The sequence below is a fragment of the Staurois parvus genome, unplaced genomic scaffold, assembly GCF_062004578.1.
Source record: "Staurois parvus isolate SC_StPar_1 unplaced genomic scaffold, SC_StPar_1.0 ptg000014l, whole genome shotgun sequence".
In the NCBI taxonomy this organism is placed as follows: Eukaryota; Metazoa; Chordata; class Amphibia; order Anura; family Ranidae; genus Staurois; species Staurois parvus.
This window is the reverse complement of record NW_028317810.1, coordinates 5,249,635-5,275,382: the sequence shown is the minus strand read 5'-3', so window position 1 is coordinate 5,275,382 and position 25,748 is coordinate 5,249,635. Positions and strand designations below refer to the sequence as shown.

Sequence of the window (25,748 nt, the reverse complement as noted above, 5' to 3'; positions counted from 1 at the left end):
ACGGCAATTGTTGGCATTATTTTCCTCTGTGCATATTGTCCTACTTAAAGCAGAGTTCCACCCAAAAGGGGAAGTTCCACTTTGATGCTTTGAACTTGACAGGTACCCACTTCCACTGCGATCTCCTAGCCGATCGGAAGCAGAAGTTGTCCTCCCCCCTCCCTCCCTGTAGTCTTCTGGGACACGTGACAGGTCCCAGAAGACTATGGGGCCATTCATAAAGCACAGCGCTTCTCACGCATGCATAGTGGACACCAGCCTGTGAAGCCGCAAGCTGTCACAGCCAGGTGCCCACACTGAAGATGCTGGCGCCAGGGAGAGAAGATGGCCAGTGAAACCAGCGGTGGGGAGGACACCACTGGACCGAGGAACAGGTAAGTGGTTGTATTTTAAAAAGTCAGCAGCTACAGTTTTTGTAGCTGCTGACTTTTATTTTTTTTTTTTCCAACTGGAACTCCACTTTAACTCTCTGTACAATCTATTACATTCTAAAACTCAATAATTCACTAAAGATGCCCATTCTTGTACCTTATTTGTGTATATGCATACGCTTCCTTGAAAACTAAATGGCTAAATGGTTAGCACTTCCGCTTGGCAGTACTAGGGTCATTGGTTCGAATTCCAACCACAGCACCACCTGCCTGGAGTTTGCATGTTCTCCCTGTGCCTGCGTGGGTTAACTCCGGTTTCCTCCCACACTCCAAAGACATGCTGGTAGGTTAATTGGATCCTGTCTAAATTGGCCCTAGTATGTGTAGGTATGAATGTAAGTTAGGGACTATAGATTGTACACCCCTTGAGGGTTAGGGACTGATGTGAATGTACAATATATATGTAAAGCGCTGCGTAAATTGACGGCGCTATATAAGTACCTGAAATAAATAAATAATACAGCCCACAACAAATAAGATCACAACCTAGAACAGTCTATCATCCTGATCCTGAATTTACTAATTGATGAAAAACTGACCTGAAACAAGCAAGTGCATAGTAACAAGATCTCCTTGAATTTCATATACTTGAAGTAATGACTGAAATTATGTGTAAAGGTTTAAAAACATATGTGAACCCTCACCTTGTTAAAGGATAAATTCTGCTTTGCAGGTAAAAAATGTGCATTTAGTATTTTTTGTGTTAAGAGCCTCTAAAGCATTGCACCGGCAATCAGCTGATCGTTGATGCCATGCAGGTATCCTGCAGACTATCAATGTATCTGCTTGCCTGTACATCCCATACGAGCAAGCTGATACTTCTGACAGGAAGAATCAACGAACTACCACATTGATCACAGCGCCGTGGTAGTTCATTGAGGACTACAGGCAGACAGCCGCTAAGGCTGTTGGACCTGTAGTCCATTCATTCACAGCGGCCATGTGGGTGGAGTCCCGCACGGCCGCGTTGGTTTTGAAAAATGACAGCTAGTACAGGGAACCACTCCCCATACTTCTGTCACAGGGAGGGGGCAGCGGGCGGCAGCTGCAGGATCGGGAAAATGTTACATGTTCCACCCTAAAAACGAGTGGAACATGTAACATATTCCCAAAGGTGAACTTATTCATTAAGCCACCATTCAGTTTAAAATAGAAATGAAAGTCAAACATTTTTGTGTATAGATAAGTAGTTCCCAGTGAATGGCTTTGCAAGGGGGGCATTTCAGCATAAGTCTGATCATTGGAGAACAGGCAGGCTGTTCTCCCAGCACAGCCAGAAAACTAACCAAGCCGGGAGAGATGTGGTTCTATGCCTAGCATGGTCAGCTTGCAATAGGAAAGCAGGGGGGTAGAAAAGAACACCAGGTGTTCCAAACAAAGGAAGCAATACAAAGAGAACAGGATTTTTAACATGAGTACATGGTACAATAGGCAAATGTCAGGAATATGAAATGTTGGGGTAACATATTCTTTAAGTGCTTTATTGCTCATGCCTAATCAGGCAAAGTTCCATTATTGACTAAGGAGCTATTTAGCAAACATTAGTAGCTCTGCTAATGTGGTACTGCCCAGGGACATGATGCATTGGCTAAATAGCCCCAGCCAAAAGTTTAACACAGAGCCCTATGGCAAATGTCATTTTTCTATGCTGCCTATCCAGGCGTACTATTAAATACACATGCTGTAAATATACATAAAGATGGAACTGTGTGATACATTTTACTAAAATAACATTTGTAATGCAGAGACCATAATTCCTACCCAATTCGCTCTTGCTCCAACTCTTCCATCTTTGCAGCCCTTGCTATAACTCGGTTAATAATTTCCTTCTCTTCATCTGTAAGGTCTTCATGTTTTCTTTGGTCACCTGGGTACGTTGGGTGCACAGACCATCCAGCATCATGTCTAAAAGTAACAAAAGTGTGTTTTAAATGAATGAACCCACAACACATTTAAAGTGTATTTCTACATTTGCAGTGCAAGTTGTAAAAACCAGCATAACCACAAAATAATTGAACCACTTGTCTACCAGGCACTTTTACCCCTTCCTGCCAGGTGAAATCGCACTTTGAATGACAAGTGAGCGGTCATGCAACACTATACCCTTGTGAAATGTTTATTATTTTCTTTTAGACAGATAGAGCTTTCTTTTGGTGGTATTTAATATCCTCTGGGTTTTTTATTTTTTGCCAAACAAACCAAAAACATCTAAAAATAAAAAATAAAAAATGTTCTTCGTTTCTGTTATAAAATTTTGAAATAAGTAATTTTTCTCCTTCACTGATGTGAGTTAATGAGGCTGCAGTGATGAGCACTGATGGGCAGCACTGATGGGCACTGAAAAGCAGTACTCATATAAGGCACTGATAGGCAGCACTGACTGGCACTGTTAGGTGGCATTGACTGGCACTGTTAGGTGGCACTGACTGGCATTGATTGGCAGCACTCATAGGCAACACTAACTGGCACTGATAGGTGGCACTGAAAAGCAGCTTAGATGGGCACTGATATGTGGCATTGATGTGCACTGGTAGGCACTGATATGTGCCATTGGTGTGGCACTGATGGGCACTGACAGGTGGCATTGATGGACACTGACAGGTGGCACTGATGGGGCTACACTGATCATCAGTGCCCTGATCATCAGTGCCCTGATGATCAGTGTAGATGTCCCTTCTGAGGAATGCTGATTACCGGCTCTCCTCTCCTCAAGAGCTGTCAGCGTGACAGCTCGTGAAGAAGGAAATAACCAGCAGTTCCTTATTTACATGCGATCAGCTGTGATTGGACACCGCTGACCACATGACAGAGCCAAAGTCAACGGCTCTTTCCGCTGATCAGCGATCTGTGGTGTCCCAGGGACACCGATCTCCAAGCTGCACGCCCCCGGGGGCGCACACACGTGGTTAGAGTGGAAAGACGTCATATGACATCCTCCCAGAACGAGAAAACCATCGCCCATCCATCATTTCCTTATATGGTGGCCGGGAGGTGGTTTCTTAGCAGGCCTTGGGCAGACTGCAAGCTATTCTGAAAATGTAAAGTGGTTGTGAACCCTAAACATTTTATACCTTAAAGTGACACTAAAGCATTGGTTTTTTTTTCTTTTTAAAATTACAAACATATACTTGAGCACGTAAGCATCAAAACTGGACCACAGAGCAATGGAAGAAGGTATCTTTGAGGTTTTGGCTTGGCCTCCAAATTCTTCAGATCTCAAGCCATCAAGCATTTGTGTGATGTGCTGGGACAACAAGTCCAATCCATGGAAGAGCCAACCACACAACTTACAGGACTTAAAGGATCAGCTATTGATGGTTTGGTGCCAGATACCACAGCATACCTTCAGAGGTCTAGTGGATTTCATGCTTTGATGGATCAAGGCAGTTTTGCAATCAAAAGGGAAACCTGCTCAGTATTAGGTGGGTGCTCATGTTATGGTGGGTGGCAATATACACAAACACATACATATTAGTCTCATGTGAAATATTAGTTCGCTACCTTCCATTAACTGAAACAAAGATAAAGTAATTTTTTTTTCAGGCTGACCTGTAACATTAGTTTGCACTCAGCATCTATTATTTCCACTTTCTAAATACGATTTACAAGCATGAACATGGTTACTGACATTTAAAAAGGAGAACCTGCATCCTGTGCAACACTGGAAGTCATATCTCGACTATCCATTTAGACACAATCAGTTCAGTTACAATGATCTTGCTTTCTTTGACTACTATTTGATCCAGTCCATTCTGACGTATTCTGTTCTATCAATATACATGTCCAAAAGCACAAAGCAATTATAAGTAACCAAGAACCATATTGATTCTTGAAAGAACAATACCATGAGCAGACAGTCAAGAAAAAAAGAGCAATGTTAAATTATGCCTGTAATAAACTATATATATTGCAGATGTTTCATGTAAACAAATTCATGATTTGCAAAGATTTATTATGACTATTCATTGTATTGTTATAAAGTAATTTTTTTCCCAACTGGCAAACGACTGACAACAATGTTAAAGCTATTTAACTGGAAATGCTACTAAAACAAAATCTTTTGGCTCAATTCACTTACAGTAAGTAAGATGCATGGGTTTTTCACCTATCTTAGTCAAGGTGGGCAGCAGGTGGCCCGCGTACTGCACCACATTTTTCTTCCAAATCCCTTCAAGGTGCTGCTCCTAATTCTTTTCAAATGTTGGAACCAGCACAGTGCCTACAAAAAACTGTCTGGTAAGAGAAAGTGGGGAAGGGGAAATCAGTGTGGGGGGGGGGGGGGGGAATCAGTGGGAGGGGGTTGTATTTTTGCTCATAGAAGCTTTATATTTTTAAACAAATACCAGAAAAAATATATATGATTGAGACAAACACACACACACACACACACACACACACGAAACTTGAAGAATTAGAATATCGTGCAAAAGTTCATTTATTTCAGTAATGCAACTTAAAAGGTGAAACTAATATATGAGATAGACTCATTACATGCAAAGCAAGATAGTTCAAGCTGTGATTTGTCATAATTGTGATGATTATGGCTTACAGCTCATGAAAACCCCAAATCCACAATCTCAGAAAATTAGAATATTACATGCAAACAATAAAACAAGGATTGTACATAGAACAATATCGGACCTCTGAAAAGTATAAGCATGCATATGTACTCAGTACTTGGTTTGGGCCCCTTTTGCAGCAATTACCGCCTCAATGCGGCGTGGTATGGAAGCTTTCAGCCTGTGGCACTGCTGTGGTGTTATGGAAGACCAGGATGCTTCAATAGCGGCCTTCAGCTCTTCTGCATTGTTCGGTCTCATGTCTCTCATCTTTCTCTTGGCAATGCCCCATAAATTTTCTATGGGGTTCAGGTCAGGCAAGTTTGCTGGCCAATCAAGCACAGTAATCCCATGGTCATTGAACCAGGTTTTGGTGCTTTTGGCAGCGTGAGCAGGTGCCAAGTCCTGCTGGAAAATAAAGTCAGCATCCCCTTAAAACTCGTCTGTGGAAGGAAGCATGAAGTGCTCCAAAATCTCCTGGTAGATGGCTGCGTTGACCCTGGACTTAATGAAGCACAGTGGACCAACACCAGCAGATGACATGGCTCCCCAAATCAACACAGACTGTGGAAACTTCACACTGGACTTCAAGCATCTTGCAGTGTGTGCCTCTCCATTCTTCCTCCATACTCTGGGTCCTTGGTTTCCAAATGAGATGCAAAAGTTTCTCTCATCAGAAAAGAGGACTTTGGACCACTGAGCAACATACCATGTCTGTTTTTCTTTAGCCCAGGTAAGACGCTTCTGACGTTGTTTGTTGTTCAGGAGCAGCTTGACAAGAGGAATACGACATTTGAAGCCCATGTCCAGGATCCAGCCTCAGTCCACTCCTTGTGAAAGTCCCCAACACTTTTGAATGGCCTTTTCCTGACAATCCTCTCCATGCTGCGGTCATCCCTGCTGCTTGTGCACCTTTTTCTTCCACACTTTTTCCTTCCACATAACTTTCTATTAATGTGCTTTGATACAGCACTTTGGGAACATCCAACTTCTTTTGCAATTACCTTTTGAGGCTTTCCCTCCTTATGGAGGGTGTCAATGATGGTTTTCTGCACAACTGTCAGGTCAGCAGCCTTTCCCATGATTGTGATTCCTACTTAACCAGACTGAGAGACCATTTAAAGGCTCAGAAACCCTTTGTAGGTGTTATAGCTTAATTAGCTGATTAGAGTGGGACACTTTGAGCCTAGAATATTGCAGCTTTTCACAATATTCTAATTTTCTGAGATTGTGGATTTGGGGTTTTCATGAGCTGTAAGCCATAATCATCACAATTAGGACAAATCACGCCTTGAACTGTCTTGCTTTGCATGTAATGAGTCTGTCTCTTATATTAGTTTCACCTTTTAAGTTGCATTACTGAAATAAATGAACTTTTGCACGATATTCTAATTTTTCAAGTTTCACCTGTATATATATATATAGCTTCCCTTTAAATTAATTCTAATGTCTCTCATATTTTTGTACGCTTGCTTGTTCTTTTTGTAATAGTTTAAGTACAACCAAAACTTCTCTCTTAGTTTTGAATAGAGTGAGGAACGATTAGAACACTTATTGGAAGAACTGATGTTTACAAAACATGATGTGCTTCTGGTACTGCTGGAATCCTTCACCTACTCCCAGGATTATAAAACTTAAATGACATATTCCTTGTGAACATCATCCTTCATCATCACTCAAATGAAAAAAATCAAGGCAATTCAGACACCATTCCCTGAACACCCCTCTCTTTTTATTCCTTCATTTTTTTCTCCCTGTCAAGCTCATTTCCCATTCTTCTTATTTTCCTACCCTCCACTTTCTTCTCTCCCTTGCACTCTTACTCCCCTTTCCAGCCCTCACATATATCAAGCTAAATGCCTAAGGCCCACACCACAACTTACAATCAAGACTTGGAACCTACATTCCCTACCAATCCCCTAAGGCCACCCACTGGGCCATGTGTATATAGCCAAGGAAGAATTCTGAAATAATCAGAGTGTGGACATCCTATAAGGGTAGAATATACCCCAGTTCTTTTCCACTCCCACCACACTTCACTTAAAGTTTTCTGAAAATTAATGTAATTGTCACAATGTAGCAAACTGCTTTCATTGCCAAGTACAAATGTTAGAAGCAGAACGTATGAAGAACTGGTAATATGAAGAACTGAAAAAAAAAAAATCAGGTTTGCAGGTTTTCAGAGCCTTTAGTATTACAAACATCATATACAATAGTTTAAAGGAGGAAATATATTGTTCAAGTGTGGTATCCATTAATTATTCCATGAATGCCCACATTTTCACATCACTATTAAACTATTGAATACATATTGTGAGAACTTCAAATGGTAGAACTTTAAGGGCATAGCCACTCGCTTTTCTGTCTTTTAACCACTTGCCTACCGGGCACTTATACCCCCTTCTTTACCAGGCCACATTTCAGCTTTCAGCGCCGTCGCACTTTGATTGACAATTGCGCAGTCATGCAACACTGTACCCATATGAAGTTTTTATCATTTTTTTCTCACAAATAGAACTTTCTTTAGGTGGTATTTAATTGCTGCTGGGCACTTTACTTTTTGAGCTATAAACAAATAAAGTGCAAAAAATGTGAAAAAAAAAAAAAGTTTGTTTCTATTATAAAATTTTTCAAACAGGTAATTTTTCTCCTTCACTGATGTGCGTTGATGAGGCAGCACTGATGAGCACTAATAGGTAGCACTGATAGGCGCACTAATGAGGTGGCACGGATAGGCGGCACTGATAGGCAGTACCAATGAGGCGTCACTGATAGGCAGCACTGATAGGTGGCACTGACTGGCATCACTGCTGGGCACTGACTGGCGGCACGGCTAGGCATTGACTGGCGTAACTGCTAGACACTGACTGGCACAATCGCTGGGCACTGACTGGCAGCACTGCTGGCTGCACTGGTGGGCACAGGTGGGTGGCACTGGTGGGCACAGGTGGGTAGGCACAGGTGGGTGGCACTGCTGGGCACAGGTAGGTGGCACTTCTGGGCGCAGGTGTTTGGCACTGCTGGGTGGCACAGGAGGGAGCACTGCTGGGCACAGGTGGGCGGAACTGGTGGCTGGCACTGTTGGGCACCGATCATCAGGGCACTGATCATCAGTGCCCTGATGATCGGTGCCGATCCCTGCTCTGACAACTGCCGGTTCTCGGCAGTACTTTGCTCACGCTCTGACAGCGTGAGGAAAGTGCAGCCGAGAACCGGCAATTGCATTTCCCGGTGCTCAGTGTGTCATTGGACGCTGATCACGTGGTAAAAGGCTGCTGTGATTGGCCTTTTACCACATCACGTGATCAGCTGTGTCCGTAGGACACAGCGATCACGGAGATCGCCGGAGGCACGCAGGAGAGCATGTTCTGGGAGGACGTCATATGACGCCCTCCCATAACTGGCCGGCCGCAGTGTAGCCGCCATTCGGCTATCTGCGGTTGGCAAGTAGTTAAGGGCTGTTCTTGCCCAATTTTATTTAAAACAAAATTCCATAAATCCAAGAAATTCCCTTGCAGGGGTTTTCAGCATTGTTCTCTCACCAAGAAATACACATGCGGCCTCCTGGCTTACAATTGTGCTGCTTCTTTGGCCTTACACTTTAGGCTTTTGTCTGTCTCCTACAGACAGTTTTCTCACAAACACAATTTTTGTGCATACACTTCTCTGTCCCTTGCTGCTCTGGCTCCCACCTCTCGCTTAGGTGTCTCTTTTCTGTCTGCCAGGGTGGAGCCCAGAGCCATGCTCAGGTCTCTATAAAAAGCCCAGCACACACCTGCCCAATTATTGTGCTGGTGGTTATGAAAACCAGGACCCAGGATTGGAGATGTCAACCCACCCAGATCTCTAAGAAATCTCCAGGCCCCAAAATTTTACAAAACAATGAGGAAACTAAAAGGCCAGTTTTCTCTGAATGAATGAAGCCCCCTGGTGCCTGTCAACCTGGCTAGATGAAAATACTGGGTCAACGACTCTTTTTACACCCTGGCAAGACACAGCACTGCCACAATATAAAAAGTAGACATCAGCCCACAAAGCTGTTATAATGGTCTATGTTAACATACAGCATAGGGGACACATCCTCTCTCTACACGGAATCCCTTTCCCAGATGCCATGATACACCCCACTCTTGGCAATTCTCCAGGATGGATAATGGTAAGACCAGTTAATGTAACGCCATACCACGTCTCTGACTTGAAATACTTGTGGACACAGCAAATATATGTACCACATTTCTGCTTTGGCCATAGAGCATACTGACTGCTTTATTACTGCAGAGTATTTCATTGCATAACACAGTAAGCATACAATTGGTCAATTCTAACCTGATTTGACTTTTTAAACACAGTATATCTTGTTATTTCCTCCATCCTTGCAAGTATTATTTAATAAGCATACAATTAGTGATACAGCACTTTACAATGGAATAGTATTTTCTGTTGAGATGAAGACTATGTTCATAAATATAAGAAAATAAGTGAGGAGACCACCTCTATGGGGTAACTACCAGGATGGATTTATATCCACATAGAACAGAAAAACATGATTCCATATTGTTAGCAGTATTCCACAAAGACTACTACTACTATCCATCCGATTTTCTGGATAAAACTACCTGAGAGAATTTGTAAAACTGTAGAATCTTCATGGTTATAGCAGTTGGAACAATAGTCAATGCAGATGTTTGTCACCATTTATCTTTTGGAAAGGTTTATTGCTACAATCTGGCACAGGTCTCTTAGTTGATAAGTGCTAAATTTATATAAAGAACAATGTGTGCGGATTGATTAATGTTACAATAGCCCATTGTAATAGCTTTGTGTGTGAATCTCTGCTATTCATATGGAATCAATACTATTAGTGATATGAACATTTGGGAACTCTGGGAACAATCACAGATTACCGCAATGAGATATTTTCTCCTTGAAACTATAAATCCTTTGCAATACAAAGGACCCTGTATTAGGTAGCCCTTTTTCTTTTTAGATGGTTTTAGATGCAATGTCTATTTTTGACTATTCAAAAACTTTATTAAATAAATTAAACACAAAATCAATAAGACATTGCCACAGAAACCACCGTGAGTTGGACTCCTGAAGGGGCCAGCCTCCTTTCCACCGACTATGGACTAAGGAGACCCGCCTCTTGGGGTTAAAAGGAACCTTTTCCCCAAGACTGTTATACCACTTCCCTGGGTACCTGGCTGCCGTGATTTATACCAGATACCCTTTCCATGCAATTAGGGCTGGATGGACTATTTCTGGGACCCCTTGGGATACTGTGCATAGTCGAACTATGTGCAGTGGGGGGAAATCCAGCATACGTGGGATTAACCACTTCCCGTCCAGCCCGTGTACATAAATGGCTGTATGGGAGCAGTACAGGAGCGGGTGGCCATTTATAAAGTCCTTCTGCATTCTCTGCCTGTGTGCACTCCCTGGGAGTGTGCAGCACTGCAAACCGGTGCTTGCTGTGACCTCCGGACACAGCGGAACACCGATCGCTGTATAGGACCTCTATGTGACCAATCACAGCTCACACAGTATTTCTCAATGGCTGCAAGAATGTAGCCAGAGAGAAGGAGAAATTATTGCTTTTATAGCCTTTTTGGGTGAAAAAACAATCAGTGTAAAAAAGTAAATAATAATAATATAAAAAAATAAAAGAAAAATGGAAAAGAAATTTTGAAAAATTATAATTTTTGTTTATAAACTAATTTGGTTTATGTTTTTTACTAAAAATATAACTGAATACATTTTGGCCAAAATTTATGAAGAAAGATTATTTGCAAAATTTTATAAGAAAAACACTTTTTTTTCAAAATGTTTGGACTTTTTTATTTATATAGCAAAAAAATAAAATGTCAATGGTGAATAAATTCCACCAAAATTTTATCTGCCTCAAAAAAATGCTAAAAAAATCGTAGGGTACAGTGTTGCATGACCGCGCAATTGTCATTCAAAGTGCAATAGCACTGAAAGCTGAAAATTGGCCTGGGCAGGAAGGGGGTTAAAGTGTCTGGCCTTGAAATGGTTAAGAAACGTTATTTTCTGTTACAGGTTTCCTGTCATCAACTATTGTTTGCTGTAATTAGGTTTAGGTGATAAGCTCTCACTTTGCTTGATCCGCTCTAGAGTCCAGACTGCTAGGTGCCGGGAAGGAATCCATGGTTTAGTTTATGTTTATTTATGTAATGTAATTTTCTCCTGGGACTTGTAATGTGTGCCATGCCTGTCTAGGGGGAAGGTTTTTGTGTACAAATGCTGTGCTGTTTGTTAATAAAAGTCAGTCCTGTTTTACTCCAACATTGGTTCTGTCTGATGCTTGGGGTAAATTTGCTGTATTCTGGTTCCAGAGTGGAGGAAACTGTAGTTCGGCGGAGATACCCAGTAAGGGTATCAGGTAGAAGCAGTGTGTCACATACACTATATGTAATGCTACAATAAAACAGGAGTAGATCTCAATAGATTTATTTTGCTTTCATTGTTCTATTTTGTGGACTGGGCATTTCCCCCCTTCTTAGCATTCTCTGGATTTTGTAAGTGCATTTGTGGATTGTTTATATGTACTGTTCTATATTGTTTGACTGATAAGCCTATTTTAAATGCATACCAAAAGAAAGCACTAATGACTTTGATACCTTTAAGCATAGCTGCCATCCTTGCTGCATAGCATCAGCCGCCTAATTTCCTGCCATTTCTTTTGAATAGTTCTGACGTCAGTATAGTGAAATCTTGATTACTGTATTTTACACATAATCATTACTGTTTGCAGTGTTTTACTGAATATGCCCTATAGCATTTGACTCTGTTGGATAACTATGGAACTATTTGCCATTCATGGGTAATGTATTTTTTCTTCCTCTGAATAGACACAGTTTGTGCTGCCATATTCCTTTAAAGCATTTATGGCCTGCAGTGGGCACATGCTTCAGTGAGTCTCAGTGCTCCTGGTCTTACTGTTGCATAATATAATGTAAATGCAGCTAGTTTTTTTTTTTTATTGTGCTGCAAGCATTAGATCAGAAAGCTATGTGTGTGATTCTAATTAAAGGAGGCAAATATAGCCTTGGGAAATTTTGTAATCATGCGCCACAGGAGCCATGTGTTTAGCTCATCCGCTTCTCATAGAAAGAACAAAATAATATTAAAATGGAGTGTATCAGAACTCATATCACATAGTGGTCTGTAGATTTACACATTCCCAAAATCCTGGAAAATGTGTGCTACATGCTTACCTTGGCACAATAATAATTAGGGCTGAGGTTCAGGTATGCCGGTACCATGGGTTCGAGCTAAATCCTGCATGTTCAAAGTTTATTATGAATTTCACCAGGCTGAATTCTTTTTAGCTACTTGCCTTCCTGAGGATTTACCCCCCTTCCTGACCAGGCCTCTTTTTGCTACTTGGCGCTGCACTAATTCAACTGATAATTGCGCGGTTGTGCAATGCTGCACCCAAACGAAATTTACATCCTTTTTTTCACACAAATAGAGCTTTCTTTTTGGTAGTATTTGATCACCTGTGCGCTTTTTATTTTTCGTGCTATAAACAAAAAAAAAGACAGAAAATTTTGAAGAAAAACGATATTTTTTACTTTCAGCTATAAAAAATATATAGTAAACTCAAAGTTAGTTACAAATTTAGGCCAAAATGTATTTTGCTACATGTTTTTGGTAAAAAAAATCCCAATAAGTGTATATTGATTGCTTTGTGTGAAAGTTATAGCGTCTACAAACTATGGTATAGATACTGCAATTTACGCCATTTTTTGCTATACAGCGCCGTGCTAGTTTAACGGACAATTGCGCGGTGATGCAATACGGTACATAAATGAAATTTATGTCCTTTTTTTCACACAAATAGAGCTTTCTTTTGGTGGTATTTGATCACTTGTGCACTATTTTTGGAGCTATAAACAGAATATTTTTGAAGAAAAAAAATGTTTTGAAAAAAAAAAACAATATTTTCTCATTTCGGTCATAAAAAATATCCAAACAAAACTAAAATTTTGTCATAAATTTAGACCAAAATGTATTCTGCTACATGTTTTTGTTTAAAAAAATCCTAGTAAGTCTATATTTATTGCTTTGTGTGAAAGTTATAGCATCTACAACTATGGTATAGATAATGGAATTTACACATCTTTTACTTTCTGACTGCCCATCACATATTTTGAGGTGCTAAAATGCCAGGATAGTACAAACACCCTCAAATGACCCCTTTTCGGAAAGTAGACACCCTAAGCTATCTGCTGAGAGGCATATTGAGTCCATGGAAGATTTATTTTTTTCCACACGTTTCTGGAAAATGACAAAAACTTTTCTTTTTTTTTTTTTTTTTTTTACACAAAGTTGTAATTTAAAGGATTTATTTCTTGCAGAAGCCATGGGTATATGTGGAATTACACCCCAAAATACATTCTACTACTTCTGAGTATGGGGATACCACGTGTGTGAGACTTTTTGGGAGCCTAGCCACATACAGGAGGCTAAAATCCAATGGCCACTTTGAAATCCTGAAGGTGCGTAACTTCCTTATTACACTTCTTGACTACCTATCATAGTTTTGGAGGCTCTGAAATGCCAGGATAGCACCAACCCCCCCCCCCAAATGACCCCTTTCTGGAAAGTAGACACCCCAAGGAATTTAAAAAGAACCATGGTGAGTATTTTGCAGATCACATTTTTTCTCATAAGGTTTTAAAATATAAAAAAATAATAGAAAAAATATGTTTTTGTTTTTTTTTTTCATTTTCCAAAAACTTGTGGCAGCAAATGAGATCTGAAAAATACTTACCATGCTTCTTATCAAATTCCTTGGGGTGTCTACTTTCAAAAAAGGGGTCATTTGGGGGGGTTAGGTGCTATCCTGGCATTTCAGGGCCTCCAAAACTGTAATAGGTAGTCAGGAAGTATAATGAGGAAATAAAGTCCTTTAAAAGCCTGAAGGTGCTTATTGGATTTTGGGGTCCTGTACGTGGCTAGACTGCCAAAACGTCTCTCACATGTGGTATCCCCATACTCAGGAGAAGTAGCAGAATGTATTTCGGGGAGTAATTCCACATATAACCATGGCATGTGTGAGCAGTAAATCATATGACAATTTTGTGTAAAAAAACAAATCCTTTTTTTTGTCATTTTCCAAAAACTTGTGGTAAAAAAATAAATTACTCTATTGATTCAACATGCCTCTCAGCAAATAGTTTGGGGTGTCTAATTTCCAAAAATGTGTCGTTTTGGGGGGGGTGGGGGCATTCTGTGCCCAGCATTAGAAGTTTATGCCACACATCATTCACTCTTCTAACCACCTGAAGACCAAGCCTTTTCTGACACTTTTTGTTCACATGAAAAAAATCAGTATTTTTTGCTAGGAAATTTAAACCCCCAAACATTCTATATTTTTTTTAAAGCAGACACCCTAGTGAATAAAATGGTGGGTACTAAAATTTTATATGGCACACAGTACTCGTGCAGTGATTTTTCAAAAGCAGATTTAAAAAACAAAAATTGGTAAATTTTGACCTTCAGGGGGGGTCCCTCCGCTTCCTCCCTGGCCCCCTGTCCCTCCAGCACCCTGATGGGGAAAAAAACACTGGCTGCCCGCACCTCCAGCACCCGGCGGACCGTACGGGAAGTTGCGGCCTACCCGCCGGAGATCGCGGGTGAAGCCGCGGCCTCGATTTTGGGCCGGCCACAGGAGGCTTCCAGGACCCCGGCCGCGGATTCGCGGTTCCCGCCGGGGACAACAGCTGGAGCCCTGGCTGCAAGTTTGGGTCCCCTGCCATCCCTACCTGCAGGTGAGATGGATCCTGGCAGTGGGGAAGACCTAGATTCAGAGCCATCCCGGCGGTCTCCCATTCCATCCCTGCGGGATGCTGAGCTCCTGCGCCGCTTCAAATGTATGCTGCAATCTGAATTGTCCTCCGCTACCTCCAAGCTGGCCGACCGTCTTTCGCGGGAAATTCGGGATTTGGGCAATCGGACGAATGATCTCGAGGATAAAATGGACGCTGCGGCCACGGTCATTGAAAATCACGAACAGGACCTGTGCGACCTTAAGAAGTAATTGGCGGACGCGCTACTGCGGCTTGAGGATGTCGAAAATCGTTCCCGCAGCGGCAATTTGCGGTTAAGGGGTATCCCGGAAACGGTCACAGATCCTACCTCCACTGCTACTGCTCTGTTTCAGGAGCTGACATCCGCTATTCCCATTGACCGGCTTGAATTTGACCGCATACATCGTTCTTTGGGCCCCAGATGACCGGATGGGCCCCCGAGGGACATTATCATCAAGTTTACTTATTACCGCACTAAGGAAACCATCCTCTTGGCGGCCAGAAATAACCCTGATCTTAGCTTCCAGGGGCACCGCTACCAGCTTTTCGCGGACCTCTCTCAGACCACTCTCCAGAAACGCCGCCAGTTGAAGCCCTTCACTTCGGTCCTGGTGAAACAAAGAATTAAATACTCCTGGGGCTTTCCGTTCCGCCTCACCTTCACCTACCAGGGCCGCAGTCATTCTGTGGCTACGCCGGAGGAGGCCCATTCTCTCCTGGAATCTCTACATCTTCTCTCGCCGGAAGCTGCTGATCGGAGCCCAGCTCATTCATCTGGATCCTCGGCGAGGCCTCCTCCTTTGGGCCGCATCTGGGAGCGGCCGTCCAACAGGAGGGGGGCTCTCCCTCAGACCCCTTCGCGATCAAGTCCTTCCTGTTCTTCTCCAGGCTGAAGATGCGCCTTGGAACTCCCAGATATCGTTTCACCGAGGGACTACCCTGACGAGATCGTGAGTTTGGCCTTAGGGTCTTCCCGGTTTGTTGACATTCTAGGTTGGGACTGCTCCGGCTTGCTCCTTTGGGTTACATCCCGGGTTGGGGGGGGGGGGGTCTTTCCCTGGACTTAAGAATCGGGACTTTTTGCTGCCGTAGCTTATTTTGAGTCCATATGCTGGTAATTGGGTCTACGTTGGTGGCATTGGGTGATGGTTTCCTTGGGCTCCGGGGTAGGAGGTTGTCCCGGTGGGCCTGGCAGGGTGGAAGGGGGTCGGCCCCTATGGTTATCCGGGTTTCTATGGGGAGGTTATCGCGGAGGTCCCTGCTCCTGGGACTTTTAGTTTTATTAAGTTTTACTATATTATATTATGTTCATTGTCCTTTTTACCCCCTGAGGGCTTCTGTTTTGATGTTTCCATTTGCAGCCATATGTCCGGTGGTAGAGTTACCCCTAACTGTATCCTTCATGTGTAGGATGCACGTCACCATTGGTGTGACACGATTGCACGGTTTTGTATACTTTTTGTGTCTTTTTCTTTTTTTCTTTCTTTGTTCTTTTCTTTTTCTCTGTTTTTTTTTGTTTTTGTTTTCTGCAGGGTTCCGGGACGCCATGGTCCGATCGCCATTGGGAGTGGAAATTGCTGGCTGCTTTGGGCTTTTTTCTGCTGAGCGTGTTGCGTTGATACCACCATGGCCTCGCCCCTTTTGAAAATACATTCGCAAAATGTTCAAGGCTTCAATTCGCCTCAGAAACGGGCTAAAGTTTTTCATCACCTCAAATCGCAACAAATTGATGTGGTATGTCTACAGGAGACCAGGTTTTCCCAGTCCTCCGCTCCGCGTTATCTTTCACCTCACTATCCCATCTTTTACACGGCCTCGGCTCCTGAGAAGCGTCGGGGTGTTCTGATAGCCTTTAAACGCAATCTCCCCTTTGTCTGTTCTAGGCATATAGCGGACCCCACGGGCAGGTATTTGCTTCTGCAAGGCACCCTCTGGGACCAGGAGGTTACCCTTGTCTCTTACTACGCGCCTAACCGTTTCCAGCATAAATTTTTTTCGCATCTTTGCACCATTGTTTCTCGACACGCTAAGGGTCTTCTTCTTGTTATAGGGGATTCGAATGTTACCTTGGATTCCACATTGGATAGGCGCTACGCACAGGGAGCGACTCCCTCTCATGACTTGGTGCTGGAGGAACGTATGCGCTCTCTTTTGCGGACGGCGGGGCTAGCGGATGTCTGGAGGGAACTTCATGCAACTGAACGTGACTTTACGTTCTATTCCAATCCTCATGACAGCTTTTGTAGAATTGATCATATATTCATGCAGGTCCAGCAGCTCCCCTCGGTCCGGCGGATAACTATTCCCTCCTCACCCTGGTCAGATCATGATCCTTTGGTACTCCTCCTTGCCCTTTCTGGGTCAGAACGGCGCCCTTTTCATTGGCGCATCAATGACTCTTTGCTGACCACTCAGGCTACCTGCCAACAAATAGAATTCTTTTTACGGACATATTTTACGGAAAACTCGGGATCGGTCTCTTCAGCAGTGCCCCTATGGGAAGCGCATAAGGCCACGGTGCGGGGTCATGTTATACAGCTGGCTGCAGTTCGGAAGCGGGAACGCCGACTTTTGGAGCTCCATTCTCTCCTGGCCTCTGCGGATGCGCGTTGGAAGTCATCTCCATCCGTGGCCCATAAACACGCTCGGGACGCTCTGGCGACAGAATTGGACCTCCTCGCCTCTTCGGAGGCCGAAAAGGCCCTGCGTTGGACCAGACATAAATTCTATTCCTGTGCTAATAAGCCCGGTCCCATGCTAGCCAGGAAACTCAATTCTGTGGGGAAACCCCATAAACCGATTCGACTTCGACTTTTTACGGGTGACTGTACTTCTAATCCCCAGCAGATTGTTTCCCGATTTTCGGACTTCCTTTCACGCCTCTATGCTGCCCCAGATCCCTTCCCTGTGGCCCAGGCAGAGGCATTCTTTCAAGACCTCCATCTTCCTGGATTGACCGAGGCAGCACAGGCGGCCCTCAACGTTGGTGTCACCGTACCGGAAGTGCTCCAAGCGATCAAATCTTTGCGGTCCTCTGCGGCCCCAGGTCCCGACGGCTTCTCCGGTCTCTATTATAAAAAATTCTCAGCCCTATTGGCGCCCTTTTTAGCGGCCTATTTCAATGAGTTACAACAGGGCTCCTTGCCCTCTCCGGACGCACTTAGGGCACATATCTCTATGATTCCTAAAACGACCGATGATGTCCAGGAACCGCAAGCCTTCCGGCCCATTTCTCTTCTTAATGAAGATCTGAAGATATTGGGCAAGATCCTTCGTTTTCGCATCAATAAATATTTGTGTAGCCTGGTGCACAGGGACCAAGTAGGGTTCGTCCCCGGGAGGCAGGCGGGTGATAACGTCCGTAAGGTGGTCCATCTTATACATTTTCTGCAACAACGGAAAATCCCAGGATTCTTACTGTCCTTGGACATATATAAAGCTTTTGATTCTCTATCCTGGGAATATCTGCAGTTTGTCCTGTCTCGTTGGGGTTTCGGGGATTCTATTCTCTCTTGGATTCAGGCCTTGTATTCCTTTCCTTCGGCCTCCGTTAAATACGCTGGGTATTTCTCGGATCCCTTTCCTGTTCGGCGAGGGACGAGGCAGGGCTGCCCGCTGTCCCCGGCGCTTTTTGTCCTGGTGCATGAGCCACTGGCTTTAGCGCTCCGGACCGATTGCAATGTATCGGGGGTTCCATACGCGGGACAGGAGTTTAAGCTGAGCCTCTTTGCGGACGATGCCCTCTTGACCCTTACTAATCCTCTGACGACGCTTCCTAACTTGCAACGGGTTCTTGAGCGCTTCTCCTTGATTTCGGGTCTATGTATCAACTTGGATAAAACCGTCGCTCTCAATATTACTTTAGCTTCAGATTTGGTTTCGCGCCTACAATCCCACTTCCCTTACCGGTGGGCTTCCTCTTCTCTTGAATACTTGGGCATTCGCTTGACCCCCACCTATGACTCCCTTTTTGGTGCAAATTATTGTCCTTTGCTTAGCTCTTTATCTTCTCTTATGCATTCCTGGCAATTTCCGCACCTGTCTTGGATAGGACGGGTTCATTCAGTGAAAATGACCATCTTGCCGAAATTGTTATATTATTTTCGCACCCTCCCAGTGCGGGTTCCCCCTCATTTTCTTTGGTTGCTTCAGGCGAAGTTTATGCGCTTTATCTGGGCCAATAAACACCTCAGAGTCTCTAGAAATACGCTTTTTGCTCATTGACTCCAGGGTGGTCTTGGGGTACCTAATGTAACTAAGTATTATCAGGCGAGCCAGATTGCCCCGCTGTCTATGTTGCACGCTTCCTCCGATGTTCCTCTCTGGGTCCTGCTGGAACTACCTAATTGTGCCCCTATCGCACTGTCAACACTTCTATGGCTTCCCCCTGCCCTGCGCCCTATGGCGCTGAGTCCGATGTTGCTCCATGGCCTACAAGTCTGGGACTCGGTACGTTACTCCAGTGGCCTGATGTCACCCTTCTTGCCCTTGCTTCCAATCGTTAACAACCCTCTTTTCCCACCGGGTCTAGATCACCCGAGGGCATTTTCTTGGTGGGTGGCTCATGGTTTCTCAGAGGTGCAACACTTTTTGATTTTTCAGTCCTTTCCCACCTGGAATGTCCTTCGGGAGTCTCGAGATGTTCCCCCAGCGGAATTTTTTCGGTACCTTCAATTGCGGCACTGGCTACTCTCGTTGAGGGCCACTTCTGCTTTCCCATATCAGAAATCTGCCTTTGAACGGCTTTGCCAGCAGCGCCCAGGTGCCCGGGGCCTTATCTCCCTTCTTTACGCAGCTTTGAACAGACGCTCGTCGCACACTTCTCTTTCATATGTTGTTCAGTGGGAACGCGACCTGGGAGTGGCTGTGGATCCGGACGACTGGAATAGGGCCTGGTCACTCATAGCTAAATGTTCATTTAATACGACCACGCTGGAAGCAGCCTATAAGGTATTGTTTCGTTGGTACTGGGTTCCGGCTCGTCTGGCCCAGGCTAACCCTGCCTGTAGTGATCGATGTTTTCGGGGTTGCGGCCATCGTGGCGATAGACTGCATATCTGGTGGTCATGCCCGAGGTTGGTTCGTTTTTGGTCTCGTGTGTTTGGCCTCCTTTACACTTTGTTCCATCTCTCCATACGCCGGGATGCTCGGTATGCTTTGCTTCATTGCCCCATACCGGGCCTCTTGGCTCGTCAGCAGCGGTTGGCTTCCTATTTGTTTTTATCAGCCACTAGGACAATTGCTCAGGCCTGGAAGAGTCCGTTTGTACTTTTTCAGGGGGTGCGGGATCGTATGACTACTATGATGCTCAACGAACAGATGTCGAGTATATGCAACGACTCTCAACATAAATTTTTGAAAATATGGGAGCCGTGGTTGCAATACGCCTTTCCCACGCTCCCCCCGGCCAGTGTGGGGAGGTAATGGAGTTTGGTATTGGCGCTCGTGGACCCCTGCTCTTTGGTGTGTGTGGTTTTTTTTTGTTTTTTGTTTTTGTTTTTTTTTCTCTTTCCTCTCTGTTCTTCTTCTCTCTTTTTTGTTTGTTTTAGTGTGACAGTGGACAGCTGCCTTTAGTTCCATTAGTCAGAGTTTCACTGATGTTATTGTAACCTATGTGCCATTGATAGCCCCTGCGTGGGCATACGTTTTGCCTTATTAGAATTAGAGCGTTGTCTGCTCTATTATGCCTTTTTTATCGGTGCAATTGATAGCCCCTGCGTGGGTGTGTTTTGTTGCCTCTGTTTTATACTGTTTAAAATTAATAAAAATCATTGAAATACAAAACTGCGCATGCCCCGTGCAATGGCGACAAACTGCAGACATTTTTAATATTCATAGGCAATGATTTAAAAGCTAGCATTTTAGATTTACAGAGAAGGTCTAGTGTTGGAATTACTGCCCTTGATCTGACATTCATGGCAATACCTCACATGCATGCTGCAATCGCTGTTTACACAGGGTCAAGGCTTGTGTACACAGGTGTGCACGCATTGGAGGGGCAATTTTATTTTTTTTTTTAGTTATTTTTACACTGTACCTTTCATTTTTTTTTTTTATCACTTTTAATGTTATCACAGGGAATGCAAATATCCCCTATAACTTCAATGGGCATTGTCATATATTCTTTATTGAGAAATCTGGGGTCTATCAGACTCTGGATATCTCCTCTGCCCTTACATTATCTAATCAAACCAAAATTGGTGTGATCAGATGCTTTCCCAGTTTACAAATGGTGCTGTTTATATCCTGCGAAACTAAAGTGATGAAATGCTTGTAGCTTCCGAATTCTGAGACTATAGAGATGATTGGCACCACTCTGGTCTCCAATCAGCTCTATGGTCAGCTGGCAGAAAACCGGCTGCATTTCTCAGGTTTCCCCGATGGTAGGGGACTGCCCGAGAAGGCCGTGGAAGGCAGCGGGGGAGGGGGGACATCTCCCGCTGCTTGAAAAAGCAATCCTGCAGCTAATTATCCACTAGGATTGCTTTTACATGAAAGCTGATCGCCGGCTGAAAAAAACAATACCATGATGTCGCCTGCAGCTGTAGGCATTATCCTGGTATAACCGTTCAAAGTCCAGTGATGTACCAGTACATCGCTGATCCTTGTTGGATGTATATGCTATTTTCTTTTTTTTTTGTATGCAGCCGGTGGACTGAATGAAAAAAAAGAGAAGAAATCTCTGCCAGAAAAAGTGTGTGGTATGCCCACCATTAGAATATACAACCCTGCATCCACCCACTTCTAATGGTGGGCACACATTAGGTCGCACTTTGCCACAAGCGCCAGTTCCAAGATTGAACAAATGTTTAAATAGTGGCACGCTTGAATAAAAATTGTCCACGTATGAGTATGGAAAAAGGATGACACCAAGTCCCAAACTATCTTGTCACTGATCCCCATGTAGTCTGGGCATCTGGGGGGCTCCACGTGACTATCTTTTCCCTCATAAATCCAAAGCTTATAAGTATAGCCTGTTGTCCTCTCACAGGTCTTCTACATCTTGATCCCATATCTGGCACGCTTGTTGGGGAGAAATTGTTTGAATGCAAGGCTGCCAGAAAAATTAATCAGGGACTCATCAACGCAGATGTTTTGCCGGGGAGTATAGACATCTGCAAATTTTTGGTTAAGGTGATTTGTGAGGGGCTGAATTTTGTGGAGCCAATCAAATTCAGGGTCACCCCGGGGATGACAGAGTGTATTGTCGTTAAAATACATAAAACACATTATACTCTCATATCTATGCCTGGCCATGGCAGCAGAGAACACGGACATATGATGAATCGGGTCTGCGGACCAATACAACTGCAATTAATTTTTTTAGTAATGCCCATGATGAGGGTTAGGCCCAAAAAAAATGTAAATTCGAAAACCGTAATGAGTTTCCATGCGACTGGTCTGGCAAGGTTTGAATTTGGGTTGGCGGCAATAAATTGTTGTGCATATAAATTGCTTTGATCCACAATCAACGCATACAGATATTCCGTGAAAAACAGCTCCAAATATCAAGGGGAGTAGTTAAATTTGCTATTTTCACCTGAATTCCGGGTTGGGCAGTGAATGGGGGAAGTACGGGTGCTGCAGAATTTGTGGGCTGTCAATCAGGATTTGCAAGCACATCTGGAAGGATACTAGGAGCTCTACAGGCCTGTGTGCGAATTCTTTGTGGTTGCGGGACAATACTTGTGCTCGCCACTGCACCAGCTTGTACTGCACTTATGGAACTCACCAAGTCACACTGCAGTGCTGGTATTATTATTATACAGGATTTATGGCACCAACAGTTTGCTCAGCGCTACAATATAACGGGAGACAATACAGAACAATACAGTTCAATACAAGAGGGTTAGGAGCCTGATCCTGGGAGCTTACAATCTAAGAGATATGTGAAAGACCAGGATGTACTAGGCCACTAGTACTCGCCAGTTTAGCAAAAGGTAGCGTGGCACTAGTACTGGCACTCTGCCGCATATGAGAGTCATCAAAATTTACCACCAAGTTCTAACAGAGATCAGGCCTGATTCTGCGAACACTGCGGTTTTGTGTGCAATATATCAAGTGACAGTGACCTACTGACACTGCACTTGCTGAGGGAGAAGGGGGGGTAAGCGTAGGTGCTAACCACAGATTCTGGCAGTTGCCGGGGCTGATCCCGCTAACGCTGCGTTTTTGGGGACGCAATACTAATGTGAAAGCTGGTATAGTGCTGATCTGATCAAAGATATTGATCCGTTCAGACACTATACTAGCAACGGAGGTTTATTGTGCATGAGCGTGCAATCAAGGGGTTAAATGTGATGACTGGTGTACTGAAGGCAATCTGACGCTATCTGGGAGGGGCGTGAAAACTGCGGGAGCGCAAATCACGTGTGTATATATATATATATATATATATATATATATATATATATATGTGTGATTTTGTGCACCCATACTGCCCTGTAGTAGTATTTCTGCTATAGGGCGGTCAGGAAGCGGTTACAGAAGCAGTTTGTGTTACATCGCTGCATTACTTTAACTGACAATTGTGCGGTCATGCAACACTGCACCCAAATTAAATTTACTTTCTTTTTTTCCCACAAATTGAGCTTTCTTTTGGTGGTATTTGATTGCCTGTGCGTTTATTTTTTGCGCTATAAAAAAAAGGCTGACAATTTTGAGAAAAAAACTATATTTTGGAATTTTTGCTATAAAACCATATCTAGTAAAAAAATGTAAAAATCAAATTTCGTCATAAATTTCAGCCAAAATGTATTCTGCGACGTCTTTGCTAAAAAAAAAAATCCCAATGCGTATAAATTAATTGGTTTACGTGAAAGTTATAGCGTTTACGAATGGCGGTATAGATACTGGATTTTTAAATTTTTTTTATACTAATAATGGCGGGGATCAGCGACTTATGGCGGCGATCAGCAACTTATGGCGGGACTGTGGCGGACATTCTGACACTGGGGGGAACTGACTTGGGGTCACTGACATCCCCAGTGACACCAATGCAGTGATCAGTGCAAAAAAAAAAAAACACTGTACTAATGGCACTGGGGAGGAAGGGGTTAACTTTTTTTAGGCAATGAAAGGGTTAACTGTGTGAGGGGAGTGTTTTACTAGGGGGCGGGGGGGTGTGCTTCACGGGAACAAGCTAATCTGGAGAGATAAACTCCTCTCTCAGGATCAGCGTGCTCGGAACTGTAGGGAGCAGAGCTGCAGTGTAAACACTGCAGCCATGCTCTCTGTCAGTGATTGCCGGTAATCACCGGTACCCGGTGATTGACACCCGCGGCCGCGATCAGTGCCACAGGTAGGGAGGGCGCACGCCCCCTACCTGTTTTGCAGAATGACGTTTAAAAACGTGATTCTGCACAGCGGTGCCGCCCTGCCGCAGTAAAAACACTGTGGCTGGACGCCAACCAGTTAACCATAATGCTCTGTGTAGCCTTTAAACGTACTGTAGATCAGATGACTTAGCATGGCCAATAATGGGGACTTTGTTATGTACCAGCCCCCTCACTATAAAAGGGTGGGTCCCCAGTAGTGATGGGCCGAACATCCTGCTGTTAAGTTTACGGTCGACCATTCGATCCTAACAAAACTTTGACCCCGAGCTTCAAGCAAAGGGGACTATTCACTAAGCGGCATCTTATCGCATCTGAGTATGCAGTAAGATACCGCACAGCTACTAAACTACCACGAGTTATATTATTGAGTCATTTGGTATTTTAGTAGTGAAAACATTCTTTTATGTTTCAGAATGTAAAAAGAATTGCCATCATAAGCCCTTCGGGTCTGGTATGGAATTTGAGAAGAACCCCATACCAACATTTTTTTTAAAAATGGCGTGGGGGTCCCCCCCCGAAATACATACCAGAGCCTTATCCGAGCATGCAGCCCAGCAGGTCAAGAAAGGGGGGAGGGGAACGAGCGAGTGCCCCCCCCGAACCATACCAGGCCACATGCCCTAATGGTGCTCCCCCCCCAAAGCACCTTGTCCCCACGTCAATGGGGACAAGGGCCTCTGCCCCATAACCATGGCTGGTGGTTGTGGTAGTTGCGGGCAGGGGGCTTATCGGAATCTGAAAGCCCTTTTAACAAGGGGGCCCCCAGATCGCAGCCTACCAATATATGAATAAGTATGGGGTACATGGTACTGCTACTCATTCACAAAAAACAAAGTGTAGTGTAAAAAATGGAAGTAGACAGTCTTTGACAAGTCCATTAAAAACAAAAATTTAAAAAATGTCCCCGGAAGTAGATCCAACGGCAATCACAATGCCCATCGCCGGCCCGAAAAAAACCACTCTGCTCTTGACGCTGGCTCCCGCCGTCTGACAGATGCGCTGGGGTGACAGTTCTTAAGTACTGTAATGATGTCACAAGGGGGCCAGGTCACCCCTGCCCCTTGTGACATCATCATGCGCTGTGATTGGCTAAAGCATTGCACCTGACCTGTGGTCAGGTGCATTGCTTTGGCCAATCACAACACAGTGTCAGGGCACAGTGCATTGTGGGGCATGTCAGGTGAACAGCCTGCGAAACGCCCTTACCATTCGTGTGTTCGAACTTCAAATGGTCGATGTTCAACTCGAACAACATTCCCAACACTAGTCCCCAGCAGTTAGTGTATGTTGCAGAAGTTTAGGGATAGCTGATAGTCCATGTAGGAAGAGATAGTTGCTATACAGTGCTACATTGCTCTAAATTACCGTGGATGTAGTGCTTCAGGGTTTATGAAGTGTACAATGAACACTTCTTGCTGATACAGGCAAAACTGCACAATATTTACAGCAAATCTCTAGATACTTGTTAAGTGACATAGTATAGTGTACACCAGAGTACCATATTTCCCCTACTGCCATAGCTGCCATAATATTAAGGCAGTACCTTTTATATTGAAAATGTTAGTCATGCCTTAAAGTGAT

The 25,748-nt window shown here is 44.0% G+C and overlaps 1 protein-coding gene across 1 annotated transcript in view; it reads right to left on the bottom strand.

Moving 5' to 3' along the window:
• RPH3A (rabphilin 3A) overlaps positions 1-25,748 on the bottom strand; it is a 395,508-nt gene that overhangs the window by 199,657 nt on the left and 170,103 nt on the right. Inside the window, exon 3 of the mRNA XM_089677017.1 lies at positions 2,193-2,336. Within this exon, the coding sequence (XP_089533143.1) occupies positions 2,193-2,336 (144 nt within the window). The remainder of the gene's footprint in view (positions 1-2,192; positions 2,337-25,748) is intronic.